Source organism: Falco rusticolus, chromosome 12, assembly GCF_015220075.1.
Source record: "Falco rusticolus isolate bFalRus1 chromosome 12, bFalRus1.pri, whole genome shotgun sequence".
NCBI lineage: Eukaryota > Metazoa > Chordata > Aves > Falconiformes > Falconidae > Falco > Falco rusticolus.
The window spans coordinates 6,169,497-6,184,308 of NC_051198.1; the positions used below are offsets into that span (position 1 = coordinate 6,169,497).

Sequence of the window (14,812 nt, forward strand, 5' to 3'; positions counted from 1 at the left end):
CTGAAATAGAAATAATGGGATACACAAGCACTCCAGAGAGCAGCTCTTGCTGCATCATGTGCCTGCTCATACTTCTATACCAGGGGTTTTTTTACAACGAAAATTATGGAAAATTATCACCTCCCCCTCCCCGTTGCTGTACAATGCCAAGGTGAAAACTCCGCGAACTCCCAATCAAAACAGGCTGGGCTGAGTGCTGGTGGCATCACCCCCTTCCACAAACAGTTTGTTCCTTAAACCTAAAGTCTGTTTTTTCTCCCTCCCCCAAGTATTTATTTGGAGGCCGAGAAGCTATTATAAGGGTTTTCCAGGACATCAGCCTAACCCCCATCACCCCCAGCTATACACCACACGGTGCAGCCATGACCCATGGCCAAGGTCCATGTGCCACGTATCCACTGACGTACTCGGCCCCTGGGGATAGGAAGGGAGCCCAAACAGTCCCAGGACAACCGAAGCGGGAAACTGCATAAACCCCCGGGTTGTGCAGACCACCATTTAATTATCGACACTGATTTTTCTTTTGGATTCAGTACAGACATCACTTTTTTTAAAACTAATGGTATTATTTTTAACAGAATTACAAAGTGATTGTTGGTATTTCTAAAACAAAGCCAATAATAGCCCAGTTCTCCATGATAAATCTATTTTTCAGTTTACAGGATGAAGAATCAAAGAAATAATACGTATTTTGGAAGCAGAGCCCAATTTTCTTTTGTAGGAGCACAAGAGGTTTTGCATATCTATTGCTCATTCAAGTACATAAAAGAAGACAATTTTTCTCAAAAAAAGATAATTGCACAACACAGCCATGAAGAAATCTGCAATGCAGATAATAAGTACTGGAGTAATGAGCATAATGAGGCACTGTATGCAGATCCCGGGAGCAGATCAGATGCTATTTCAGCAACATGGATTGAAATCGCAACTGAAAAACTCCTACACGTGTGGTATTTTCTCCCCCCAGCAGGACTAACAGGAGCAGCCTGTGACTGCTGCAGGAAGAAAATCCCTCTCCCTTGCTGAAGCGGGAATCAAGTCATGAAGGCGAGCCTTTGATTAGGGAATCGGACCGGGCCTGGGAAGCCAAGAGTTTTACCTGCTGAAGATCCGGGTTTGGTTCCAGACCGACTGGGTGCTCCTGGCTCTGTCTAGCCTGCTAAGTCGTGCTTTAGACAGGTGTGTAACACTGGTGGAGCAATCCTTATCGCCCTGCTTACGGGACTCACTGGCCAGAAGCACATTAGTTACCATTAAACTGTCCCAAGGGGGCCACAAGGTGAGATGCAACGTAGTGCCTAATTCAAGCCGAAATTAGGATCTTCTATTTGAGAATGATTTGCCTCCCTCCACCTAAGCCCTTGGGTGCCCAGGTTTTAGGTGCCTCAAGTTGTACAGCTCTGTATGCCCAAACCACTTTTCTCCTTGTAAGGAAGTAATTTCTTAGGGACCAAACACTGCTGAAGTAGTATTTTTTTGCGTGCAGACTTTAAGCACGTCATCTGCAGCATTTTGTCTCCTTCTCTTCCCACTCACTAACAACACAAAACGAGACCAACTCATTGACAGCAGCATCCCATCCAAGTAAATGGAAGTGCGGGGCAGGCATTATCAAGCATCTTGTAAGTGTGCCTATGGTAAAAGCTACTCTCACCATCAAGGAAGTGTTTCAGCAGTAATGCTGAGTATTCCTGTTCACATAGATTGATGTTAGCCTCCTAACTAGCTTGAGAAAACAGAGCAAGTGTATAGAAGCTTGCTAACTTGCTAACTAAAGGATGTATTAAATATAGAAAAAAGAAAGTTTTTTTCTGAGGCGCATGGGAGCAGGAGTGGCGCAGCGTAAAGGAAGGTCTCCTGTCACCTAAACATCACCCGCGTGGCACAGTTTCTCCTGCCACTGCCTTCTGATGGCTCCGATCCCCCCCAGGGACTCTGCATGCAGCGCAGATGTCAATTACCAGGCAGGCCAGGCCTGTGTTTTTCTGATTCAGCTCTCTAACAAGTTATTCACAGGTCACAGCCCTTGGTTTCACATGCCTGGCTTATTTTTTTTAAGTTAGTATCACTATGAATGTGTACAACTATTTTCATGCCACCCCAAGAGACAACAGGCAAAACAGTGGGTGCTCACCCTCCCGTCGCTCGTGAGAAGGATGGAGTCGCTTTTGATGTCGCGGTGGATGACGCCTTGGTTGTGCAGGTAGGACAGGGCTCTCAGGACGGACAGGCAGACGGTCGCTATCTGCTCCTCGTTCATTCTGAAACAACAAGGTGGAAAAACAGTTGAGCATTAACAAAGACTGTGGAAAAGGGGAGCTGGAGCGAAGAGGCACCAGTCCCCCTTCACACCAGTATACAGCCAGGCAGGAACTCTGTGGGGCAACTCTGGTCCTATTTCTGTCAAAAAAGGGGAAATGAGGGATAAGGAACAACTCTGCAACGAGGTCTGGGTAAGTGTCCCTGCAGCACTGAAAAAGCAGAGTGCACTACGTGATGTACAGAGACTGCTTCCCTCTGGGAAATAACAGAAATGCCTTATTTACAGTAAACTCACTGCCTGCCAAGGAGGGCAAATCACTACTGGGATGGAAACAAGCATGGAATAAATATGAGAAAACACACCCTTAACTGTGCAGACAAAACATCAGGCCCTGGGTGTAGCTCTTCCAGAGTGTTTATCTGCTTTTATGCCTTCTATAAAAATATTCAGGGTACTTCAGTAGAAAAAAAAAACAACAAAACCAAAAAACCAAACCAGCAGGAGTCCTCATTTCTGCGCACACTTGCAAAACCCCTCTGGAAGAAGCCACCAGCCACAGCACAACAGCGACGGCCGGGATGGGTTGTGCACCCTGGTACTGCTGCCCCATCACTGGGTGTCTCCAGCGTCTCTACTACATGGCCAGAAAAAGACCCGTGAAGATTTCTGCTTTAACTTTGTGTACCATTTGCAGTATTCTAGCAAAATCTTTGAGAGAAGGTCATGCAATATAAAAAAAAACCCAAACCAAAACCCACAAAAACTCAGAAGATTAAGGAAAGACTATTTTGAGTTAAAAAATAGATGACAGCTCTCAAGAAGTGGTGTACTGGGAACATCTGTTTGCCATTAAACTCCTGTCAGAAATATCTAAGATAGAGCTCTTAATGTTTTGGGGAGCAGTAGTTAATAAATGACTTGCAATACAGTGATTTATTTCAGCACATCAGCTAAGGCAACACTAAAAAATAAAATACCTGTGTTACAACTCTGCTTTTGATAGGAGCTAAGAGCATCGTTAAACCATGAGAGAAGACAAATTTTCTAACTGATTATTCCTTGCTTTTCTTATTGCTCACCTAAATACTCTCCCACTGGTTTGGTGTGGAAATTTTGATTTTTTTTTTCAAAGGGAAAAAATGAAATAAAGGATCCCTCTTTCCTATCTCATTTTATCGTGCCTTTATGAGGAAAAGGTGAGTGAAAGGCAGATGTAAAGAGGGCTGTAAAACCTAATGTGTCCACTCAGACAAGGATGACCAGTTCTATACACTACAGCTTTTGTGCTGGCAAATTGCCTTCTTTAAAGGTACAACGTTACCCGAAATATGCGAACAAGCTCTACCGTAAGCACAAATATTCTGATAGAAAAATGCTTTCCCATTATGTTTTAGGCTTGGTTTGCAGTTAACGCTTCCGACAGTGTGGTTACATGGGTTATGAGTATGGAGAGAAATCACCCTCAGAACTGATGTAATTATGACAGCAAAACCAATACAGATCATCAAATAGGGAAAAGATATTTTTTTTTGCCGTGCTAGGAAGTAATGCATAAAAGTCGTGTGGCTGCTAAATTACCTCCTAAAGTGCTAGCAAATCCCCATCTACCAGCAAGCTGTTTCAGATCCTTCTTTCCTGTCCATTTAAAAAATATTGGTACCAACAGGAATTCATCTGCATGAGCCACTTATTTATGCTGGTAAAGTGAGCGTGCTACAGTATGTGTGTAAATAGATATACATACACACACAGAGGCATATATAGCTATGCACACACAAGTATTTATGTGTATATATATTTTTCCATGTATGTATGTACCTTTATGTTTGTATATATGTATTGTGTATGTATATACAAATAATATTTGTATTACGCAATAAATATACAGATACACACTCACATACAGAGCCAGGCGGTACCCAGCTTCCCTCAGCAGGAGGTGAGGTGCGGAGGCACCCACAAAGGACAGCCGCGGCACCTCCCTCCCGCTGAGGGCTTCACGCAGCTGGTGGCCAGCGCGGCACAGCCAACCCACCTTGTGTGAGTCACGATATCTGTCAAAGCGCCGCCCTCCAGAAACTCCATCACAACCCACAGCTCGTCACCAACAAGGTAACTGTTGTACATGTCAACCACGTTTTCATGATGGTAATCTCTCATGATTACAACCTGTGAGGAAGAAAAAGATGATACGTGAATTGCTACAAGCATTATCTGACACTTGTTCTGACCTTCTTTTTCATTGTACATTTCTCTTTGTGCTTAGTAAAGGTTCTGCTATGAATCACATCCTCCCTAATCCTTACGCCAACACATAAACAAAATCAATATATTTACATAAAAATAACAGTCATTGTAAATACATTAGGAAGAAGGAAGAATCTTCAGTTGCTGAAGTGTAAGTGGTAGATAATTGGGTTCTTTTCAGACTGCAGGAACAGGACCGTTTATTTCATTGCTTTTTATTGCCAGTTGCTTTCAGTGCAACAGAGATTTTTTTTTCTTTTGACCTGATCCATCGCTCAACCCATCAAAGTCATCTTCATCACATACCAAACAGTACTTTGCACAGAATTTCAAGTGAATGCTGGTAATACAGGGGTTATTCGTGACAACTCAAATCCCACATCTAAAAGAGACTGTGCAGAATTGGGACCGCAGTAACAGCAGCCCAGCCAAGGCTACATGACAGCATGGTACTGAGGGGTGTCAGAAAGGCAATCAGGAGAGAAAGCACCAGCCAGTGAAGGCGGCACTACGGACAGAGGAACTTCAGCATCGCTGAAAACAAATTTTCAGACACGAGTGACCGGAGCGTGTCAGGGAAGCAGCTTGGTTCTGCACAGCACGCAGGACCTGCTTCAAGATGCTACCACTCAAGAGATGCCCAGTTAGAGCCACCACAATCCAATCCAGTGCAGTAATCCGGCACGGGCAAAACAAAGCCAAAATACCCAATACAGTACAGACTGTGCAAAGGAGAATTGTGTGCCAAGTTTGTTAGAAGCTAATATTTAAACTAAAAAATGCAAAGTTTTTAAAGGTTCTAAAGAAACTAGTCTGTCATGTGCTGAGGAAAGATCCTCTTATAGTTAAAACACAGGAAGCAAATGACAGAATCAAAAGGTTAGTTCTCCCAAAAGGTTTCGCTCGGAACCTGCAGTGGTTTTGGTGCTGGTTAGCATATTCACAAGTGGTCCCAAACACGTACCACTAACTTATTTAAGCGAGTAAGGAGTAAAAAAGGTGAAACTCTTTGAGTTGCAGAAGGAAGTCTCAGCACCAAACTGGGTGAAAAACCGGCAAATGAAAACCAGTCTTCTTAAATTTAAAATAATATACATGAGGAAAACAATCTACCATAAGCAGCTGGCTGCTGCCACTCAGGAAGGGAGATGCGGGAATTAACACAGATGGTTCCATGAAAAAGGGACTGTCAGCTCCTTGATTAGTGACCATCAAGACAAGAAAGCAAAGGGACCGCTCATGTTTAGGAGAGGAAGAAGGGAGGAACAGAAAGCATGTATGGACATATATACACGTGTATATATGTATATACATTTATAGACATATATATACAAGCATATATATAGAATATGATGATTCATATAGTTTCATATTCAAGTTTCTTGAATAGTCTGGTTATTTTTGACCCTTCATCTCAGAAGAAAGAACTATACCAGCAAATGGTCAGATAAAGGCAGCTGGGCTTTACAACCTGACAGCCGCAGGGACCAGCTGATACGATTTCTTAGCTGCTTATTGTGACTTCCCAGTGCCTTACAGGTTTGAAGCCGGGAGACGTACCTCATTCGAAACTGCTCTTGTTACGTAATACCTACGCAGCGTAGATGTGTGTGGGACTCACCGCCTCTTTTAGAAAAATATTGATTTGGCTCTTTAGGTTGCCATTTGGCCCACGTCTCCTGCTGAAGCTACCACCCAAAACAACGTACCTCATTAAAAAGCAGCTCCCTTCTCTGCTGTTTCCTGAGATCCATCTTCTTCACGGCGACTTGCTTCCCTGTGTGCTTCTCGGTGGCGATGCAGACAATCCCCGTAGAGCCCTCCCCGATCTTGATGAAGTTGTCCAAGTACTCCCGGGGGTCACCAGGGCTGACCACAAGCTGCAGGGCAGCTCTGAACTGTTCATGGGACACCCTGGAGGGCTGCTGGTCCGAGGAGGATCCCCAGCTGGGTGGAGGATAAGCACTTGACGTGATACTTGGAGAGCTGGGGTAGGAGGCGGTGGAAATGTAGGGAGAGCTGGGCTGGAGAGACGGCTGGTGATAGTGGGACGCTTTGTGGTAGACCAGAGGGTACTGGTAGCTGCTGCTTGAATAGCTGACTTTGCTCTGACTTTGAGGTAGCTTCACAGGGCCCCTGGGGTAGGTGTCTGATCCAGAGAGCGGTGGGCTGACAACCAGCTGTGCTCGATCATAATCCACCTGCAACCCAAAAAACAGATGAGTGAACAGGGGTGCACAGACAGCTTTCTCGCTGCCCATCCACCCGGTTTGTTTTCAGCACCCTCGGAGGTCCCTGGGCCTGCACGTACCCATTCTTCTGAACATGGCGCTGCTGCCCTGTATCTGAAAAGAGATTTTTTTGAGCATTTGGTTGCTGTGGCCTGATCAACACTAAAATGAGGCCAGGAAAGACCGTGACGTCTTTTGCACATCTCAGGTCCATTTCTCTGTACAGGTACCTGTTTGTAGATACAATAATCGCTGTTTAATGAAAGCGTATGCTCCAAAATGTGTTATTTGCAGTGCCCTGCAGGCTCTCTGGGCCACTTCCTCCAAGAATTCATCCCTTTTACAACCAGCAGCCCTTTGGAAAAATCCAATTTGAGTCTTTCTTTTCAAATCCCAGTTCCTGGGTTTTGACTCTCAGCCCTTACTCTTTTCTTATGCTTTTCTCCAGCAGTTCAGGGATGACCCAGCATCTTCATGGTGGTGGTACCCTGAAATCCCAGTCATCTCCTGCCTTGCCCTGCTACCAGCTGCTGTTTGAGTGACTGCATACTTGAGTATGACGAGGAGCCTAATTCAATTTACCAATTCTTAAATCATTTTCCAGAATGACACACTACTTAACTGCAGTGTCACAAAACTGCTAATTTTCATCTGAAATCAGAGACAATTGCAGAGGAAATTATCCCAATGGGAAGCCTTGTTCATTTGCAGGTTCCTTTCTTTATTTTCCAAGCTGTTCTAAGCTTCTTACACTGAAAGCAAATGAATATTTCACATTTGCAAACATAACAGTTTGCTTCTATTATAAAAAATAATAAATACGTAAGACACAAAACCCACCCAAAACAAAAATACTTTTTTCCCCTGGAAAGGAGCATCTCCACATTTATGATTACAACATACGTGACTCCTGACGACGTGTGGAGCTTCTCAGGGCAGGGGGGTGGTTCAACACAGGCTCATGATGTAGCACAATTACAAATAATTATGGCAACGAGTTCATTTAATCAATCAATTTCTGTGGCAGTGCACAGGGGTGGACAGAGCAGCAAACTCTACACAGCTCAGAGTTGCTACTATTACTGCTGGCTGCCAGCCAGGAGTCCCTGATCCATGTTAGTTAAATGCACATTAATCTGAATTTGGCAGTGTAATCAAGGACCCAACTGAACTGTGAAATTGAATTCTGCGGTGGAACATCATTTGACCATTTTATGCTGACTGCAAAAAAAAAAAAAAAAAAAAAAATCTGCCGCAGCATCAATTTATCACTGTAGGCTGCTGCACAGCGAGGAGGAGTTTCTAGCTGGAGTCGCCTCGGTGTGGGGAGAAAAGCCTGCGAGTGCAATACTGTATCAGCGCTTTCCTACCTCATGTGTGAGCTGGGCATGCCTGTGTTTTTATTCCGCGTGAGGTTTAGCAGGGAAGAGGGAATGCCCCTCCAGAGGGGCTGCTCAGATTTCCTTCAGAAACGTGAAGCTGGAGTCTGCTGCCGTCTGAGACTCTCACGCTGACAGCTACCAGCCACATGGAGCATCCAGCGAGCATGTACCGGTGTTGTACAGCCACCTCCTAGGATGCTGGTTTTGTTAAAGCAAAACATCCGCATGACTACAGCCATGATTTCATTTACTCTATCAGACAGCGCTAGCCATAAAATAGAAGAGGGTCAGAGATATCATGAACTTCATAAAGGACATGACATCTGCCAAAATAATTAACATGGAAAACTGCTCAGATGGTTTGGTGGAGGGAAAACTCAGTCTAGCCTTGTCCTATGTATGCAGGGACAGATAAATTATCGCTTTGGCCGCAAATCCACCGTTTTCTTTTAAGTATTGAGATGGGGAAAGCCTTGTCTACAAATTCAAGCTGGACAAATCCACACTAATGCGTTATTTGAGCCTTCACCCATGCCTGGCATTTCTGAGCATGTCCTAAGCTTAACACATTGGCAAAAGTAAATTCCGCAGAGAAATTTTAAAATGAAAGCTCAGGGATTCAGTGTGCTTGCTAAGAATGCTTGAAACCTCTTTGAGGTTAGCATTGCAGTACAACGTAAACCCATTCACATCCTGAACCCCACGAAACCTTGCAAAGAATCGGGAGCTACAGTGAGTAAATCAGCTAAGCCTCTTCTCCAAGGCTGTGTCCTGACGCAGTGCTTCACATCACGGTAAAATCGAACACGCTTTATTCCGCCAGTAATTCTGTTTCTGCTACTGAACGCAGTTACCTACTGAAAGGAAATTCTTTAACTACTACAAAGGGAAGAAGAAACCAGCCCTGCGCTCATTCAAGATCAGGTCAAAGGAGCAGCTGAAGCTCTGACACGACATCCATCACAGCGCTGCAGTGCAAGGTGATACCCTGCTGCGGCTGGCTGGGCTGCTTCACCCGTTCACGGCATTACTAGCATCCACACGCGGCCACATCGACAGCCGGGTCTTTTGGTTGTTAAAAGGTGGATGTAGCACTGTTTAAACTCATTTCAGTTTCCTCTGTGACGACAGCAATGCCAGTCGTGTAGCGCACGCGGAGGAAACGCCTGCCTGTTTGTAAGGGGTGCACTCCCCGCAGGGCAGGCTGCTTGGCCAGCCTTGCAGCCGAGCGGGTGGCCCCACACACAGCGCAGCGGGACTGCGGCAGAGGTGGCAGCCACAGCCTGCAGCCGGAGCCCATACCCTCCCAGAGGAGCCGCAGGCCCTTGGTGAGACGGCGTCACCTTTCAGGGAACATGAAATGGACTTCTGTTCAATTGGGTTTCCGTTTGCTGAAGTCAAAGGTGTGGAAGGGATGGTCCGTACATCACAGAGACTGCAAGGGGAAAGGTCACCCTCCGGTGCTTTGCTGTGGAAATCTCCGAGACTCCCTGATCCACGCGCAGAGTTGACAGGCAGCGCTCGCAGAAAGCTACTGGCACGTGAATGAGAAAACAGGGGAAAAAGGAGAAGGTTTGTGACAGTAAAGGCTTGGGGGTCTGTCTTCACTGGGCTGGAAAAGTCCTCCTGGCGCAGAATGTCTGCAAAACAGGCAGCAGGAAAATGGTGGTGCTGAGCAGCGGCCCGATTAGAGAGAGACCTCTGCTACGTTACAGCAGTACAGGGCAGCAAAGCAGAGAGCAGCAATCACGGACCCTTGGAGGAGGGACAGGAGTGGGTCACGGAGAGCTGCTACCAATAGATGACAGGAAAAGGAGCTTTGAAATAACAGGATCTGGTGCAAAAAGCGGAGAGGGCTGCCTGCCACGAAGAGGAGGGCAAAACCAAAACATGCAGTACAGAGTGTCCAAAGATAAGCAGACCTGGCAGGACGAGTCTGATGTTGTGTGACAGCACTGAGAAGACCCCACTGAACAAAGCGGGACATAATCTCTGTGTCATGAGGGTAACACGGCAGACGTGTGACCCCATGCAAGCGTTACTGGAGTTAGTCTGCAGGAGTAGGAGACCAGGTGGGTAACGTGGGGGTGGGACTGGAGCGAACCAGATCTGAGCCTCTGGCTCCCTACACCTCCACGGTCCCACCGCGTGCAGTGCCCAAGCCCAGCACCGTGGAAGTCTTCTGATGTAATGCCTCTGAAATCACTGATGACGGAACAGGGCAGGCATTTGATTTACCTGGCATCTATCACCTGCAAATAACACTGAAGTCTGCTCTTCACATTTACAAGCCAAAATGAACATCTTTGTTAAGCGCATTTTGAAGCTACGCATTTGTGCCTGCAGACTTTCTCACTGCTTGCTTTCCCCCCCTTTTAACTATACTTTAAAGCCAATCTCATTTGTAAAATATCTGATTTGAGACCTGATTCTCATTTAGTAAGCCCATTTGATGAACCATTATCTTACTAATGCCTCCTTGAAAAGAAGACTCTTCAGCAATCATCCAAGACAAGAAGCTGCTATTCACTTCTAGAAGCTGTGGACCAGTTTGGGAATTGAAACTGCTGCACTTAACAGTGAATCATCAAGTTTCAATACACCAAGGCTGTAGGAGTGTTTTGATGCACTCAGGAGATGAACAGTTCACAATGAGTCTTGCATGGAAACAGATATTTTTTTTTAATAAAAGTTGTTACTGCATTTTAATGGGATATTTTTCAAAGTGTCTGGAGTGCGTCAAGTCCTGTAAACCTCTGTCTTCTACCCTATTGAATGCTGTACAACTGGCAAGACCAGGCACAAGAGGTCTATTAATTACTGGATTTGTCCTTCTCCTTTCTAAACTCTGTGATTGTTTTCAATGAAGGAAATGGCAGATAGCCCATCCCACACTTTCCTCAAAACTTCCAGAATCCCTATTTAATGCCACACTCTGGCACAGAGTTGACTACCCCAACACATCCCTCCCGCCACACCCTGAGCTCAGGAAAGGCACACAAAGAGACCTGGTAACTTTTCTATCCCCCCTGCAGCTTATCCTCAACTTCCAAAGCCCAGCTCCGTGCTTTATCGCAATATGGAATAAAAATGCATTGCTCTGCCTTTACCGCAGGACACTGATTATTCATTCTGCACCCCAGGACCAGCAAAGCAGCCACAACCTGAGCAAGCAAGACAGAGGTGTGCCTCCGGCATAGGGATATCACGGATTTGCAGAGAGCTGGACTTCTGGGTCTGCAACTGGACAGGACCATGTTCTTAGTGCACAGAGTCAGTGAAGAAAACGCACCGTTCAGATCATCATTAAACAGCAGAGTGGATCTCACCACCTAACAAGCTACCTACCTCAGCAGATTTGGTAAGTCACAGCAACCCAAGACTGCTTCAGCCCTGGAAAAATGAGCTACCAGCCTGGTGCCCGTTGCTAGGGGAGCTCAGTAATGTTCAATGCAAGCTACACCAAAGAAAAAACCATCTCTTGCAGAATATTAGCTGTTTAAGCAGATCATCATTATAGCTATGTGCCTAGACACGTGAGAAAAGCACTGTTCTCTTAACTGAACAAACAGTTACAGCAAACTACTGCAAGAAAGGACAGCTTATATGGACAGTATTCCTCATGTGACTTAGAAAAGGCAGAGCAGGACACAAATTTGTGCAGAGGAGATGCCTGTAGATGACATGTTTGAAATGCTTTTTTGCACCATAACTTTTTTTTTAAAAAAAACTACATTTAAAATTTCTTGGGTGAGATAAGCTGCTTTGATTTAACTTCATTGCTTAAAAACAGAGTGGGGTAAACCCTTACTCTCATTAGCAGCAAAGGGTTAATGAATCTCCTAATATAAATAAATACAGCATAAATACTAAAACACAGAGGTTTCAGCCTTGCACGGTAACAGCTCAAATATGAAAGCATCTGATATACAAACCAGACCAGCATCCCACCTCCTGCTGAGATCTGCACAGGCGTATGAACTCCTAATGCTACAAAAGCTGCCAAAGGTCTTAAGGTTACTGGGAAGCCCAAGCAAAACTCCTGGACGCTGGGCATCTCCAAACCTGTCTTTCAATAAATATCTTAAACCCACTGATCCCTGACATCCATTTTCAGATACCCAGGTTAAAGCAGGTGAGTTTTCACGCCCTCCAACAGCAGCCGTGCAGCTCCTGGGGTCATTACTAGCCGCGTTCGGCACTGCATACCCAAGCATGGCTCCTTGCCCTTAATTTTTTGCACATGCTTAATATTTTGCAACCCCCTTCTGGAGAGGTCACTGTCACCAGGGATGTCACGTTACCTTGGGGATGCCTGCTGCAGTTTCAGACAGGCGGGGGTAGGTGTAAGAGCTGTAGGAATGTCCTTGCTGGTGTGCTTTAAACGCGCTTGCTCCGTAGGGCATGGCCGGCTCCTGCAGACCGGAGCCTGACCTGGACCTCTGCCTCATCGCTGGCTGAGGGCTCGCTGGGTCCACGTAGGATGACTTCGGCCGCTTGTCGTAGTCATCCCTGCCCAGGCCGTGTCCCCAGTCGCTGTACTCCAGCCTCTCCTTGGGGCATTCGCTCTGCACCGATGCTCGGGACGGGGTGTAAGGAAAGGGATCTCTATAGTCCAGGGAGGATCCGCTGGGGATCCGCTGATACTCCAGCTTTAGGCCACCATATTCCAGCGGTTTGGGCTTTGTTTCCAGGTGTGCGTGATAATCTGGGAGGAACCTGGAAAGGTCTGACTGCAGGGGCGTCACTTCAGAATAATACACATCCCGCGAAGCCACCTTCATCATGTGCCCGTTCTGCTTGGCAGCGTAACTCCCTTTGTAGTACCTGTCCAGCTCTTCCCCGTAAAGAGTCTTGTCTCGGTATTTTTCCACGACATAGTCCGTTGTAGTGTCTGACTCGCTGGAGTACTGGGAATACGTGATATAACCATTTTCCTCCTGGTGTCTCGGCACATGGTTTGCGTTTCCTTGGTGGTGGGTGGGAGGACTTTCCTTCCGCAGGGAATTGGATCGTGTCACTGAGATATTGTCAAACTCTTCCAGCAGGCCATTGATCGAAGTATCCTTTCGAGGCTTATTTCCTCTAACAATAGTCTAGGAATAAAAAATTGTTTTGATTAAATACTGGTTTTCATTTAATATCTGACAAAGAAACCCCACTGAAACGAAATACCGATTCACCCAGAAATACCTGTGGCGATATGTTATGTTCTTCAGTCATTTACCTCAGAATAATCCATTGCTAAAAAAAAAATACCTCCGTAACTACTTACAATAGGACATGCAGAAATGAATGAAGAAAGAGGGGTTAAATTTGGCATACATCGTAAGCTGACGTGTGGCATGTAAAGACACTGTTAAAAAGCCCGGTTTAAGAGGTGGGTGTTCAGAAGCCAAAGGCAGAGATGTTTAAAGCCACTACTTAGTTTTTATTTGATACTATTCAGCTGCCCACACCAAGCAAAACTTGTGGGCTGAATCTGATTTGCAGGGTATGGATAAGCCAAACGAAAATCATTCAGTGGTCACATCTACATGTTATTTTAACAAACTGTTGGAATGGAAAGTCACGTATAGGTTAATATGCGCTGGGTTCTGGTTTTTCTACAAAGCTGTATGTTCCTGGGAAGCAAAATTACCACCAGGGATTGCCTCTTGGTTAACTTAGGATAAGAGACACTTGGGGAAGAGGGAAAAATACTTAACTACACCTTTTTCTCACAACACATGGCATCCAGCAAACCCCTGTGCACAACCATGGCTTTGGGACACCCGCATCGTGGATGCCATGTGGTGGTAGCAGTGGTGGCCCTGTCTGTGTCCTAATATTGCAAAGTCCTCTACAGATCCCCCAGCCATGGAGGGTAAGTGTGCAGGAGCACCACAGCCATGAACTTACTCCCAGACTGCCCACAACCCCCTGCCCACTCCTACTCCTTTCTGTGGTGCTCCTGGTAGCTTGGGAGGTGAACTGCGCTTGGTTACAGCTCTCCTTCAAGAAAGATTCGATTATTTTTAGCTAGTACCATCTGAAGACTGTAACACACGGTCACATCCATTTGTCAGCAGTTGGCTCCCGTTGAGCGCCGCTTCACGTTTATAAACACCCCGCAAGAATAAGATGCACAGATTAAGGGCCAGGGCCATAAATCAGCACAGCTCTACTCAAAAAACATTTGCTTTGCTGATTCACTTTGGCTGAGTATCTACGGCTGTATCTTATTTGACTTGATGAATTTTTAAACAGAGTCCCCGTGGTCACCTCAAGGAGACGTCCCTCTGCTGACAGAGGGGGCTCTGCACCATGCCTGGTGAGGCTGCTCAACCCCTGCTTGAAAGCACGCCACAGCTCAAACTTTGCCAAAACATGCATTTCATCACTAATAAAATAACTTTTTTTTTTTTTTCACATTAACAGCAACATACTTCTCTGATATTCAACAAAAGGCAGCTGAGAAAAGCTGGGTTATAAGCAAAGCAGTCCTGACCTCACGCTGATCCCTGCTTTGATTTATGTCTGTAATTACTTGCCTAGTTTGCTATTTTGAAGCTGGTGATACTGAAACAATAGGACAGCAAAAATAAGGCACAGCAAATGGATCACTCCTTCTGCCTCCGAAGCCATTCAGCAAGATGAGAGAAATTGGTTTCACTCAGCTACAGCCTCTTTGGCAGGATGACTGCATG

The 14,812-nt window shown here is 45.7% G+C and overlaps 1 protein-coding gene across 4 annotated transcripts in view; it reads right to left on the bottom strand.

Moving 5' to 3' along the window:
- The window catches only part of PAK5 (p21 (RAC1) activated kinase 5), a 97,583-nt gene that overhangs the window by 11,117 nt on the left and 71,654 nt on the right, over window positions 1–14,812 (bottom strand). For all 4 annotated transcript variants that reach the window (XM_037405708.1, XM_037405707.1, XM_037405706.1 and 1 more), the window contains 4 exons: window positions 12,428–13,219; window positions 6,220–6,711; window positions 4,299–4,432; window positions 2,135–2,261 (listed from right to left, as the gene is read on the bottom strand). In XM_037405708.1, the coding sequence (XP_037261605.1) occupies window positions 2,135–2,261; window positions 4,299–4,432; window positions 6,220–6,711; window positions 12,428–13,219 (1,545 nt within the window). The remainder of the gene's footprint in view (window positions 1–2,134; window positions 2,262–4,298; window positions 4,433–6,219; window positions 6,712–12,427; window positions 13,220–14,812) is intronic.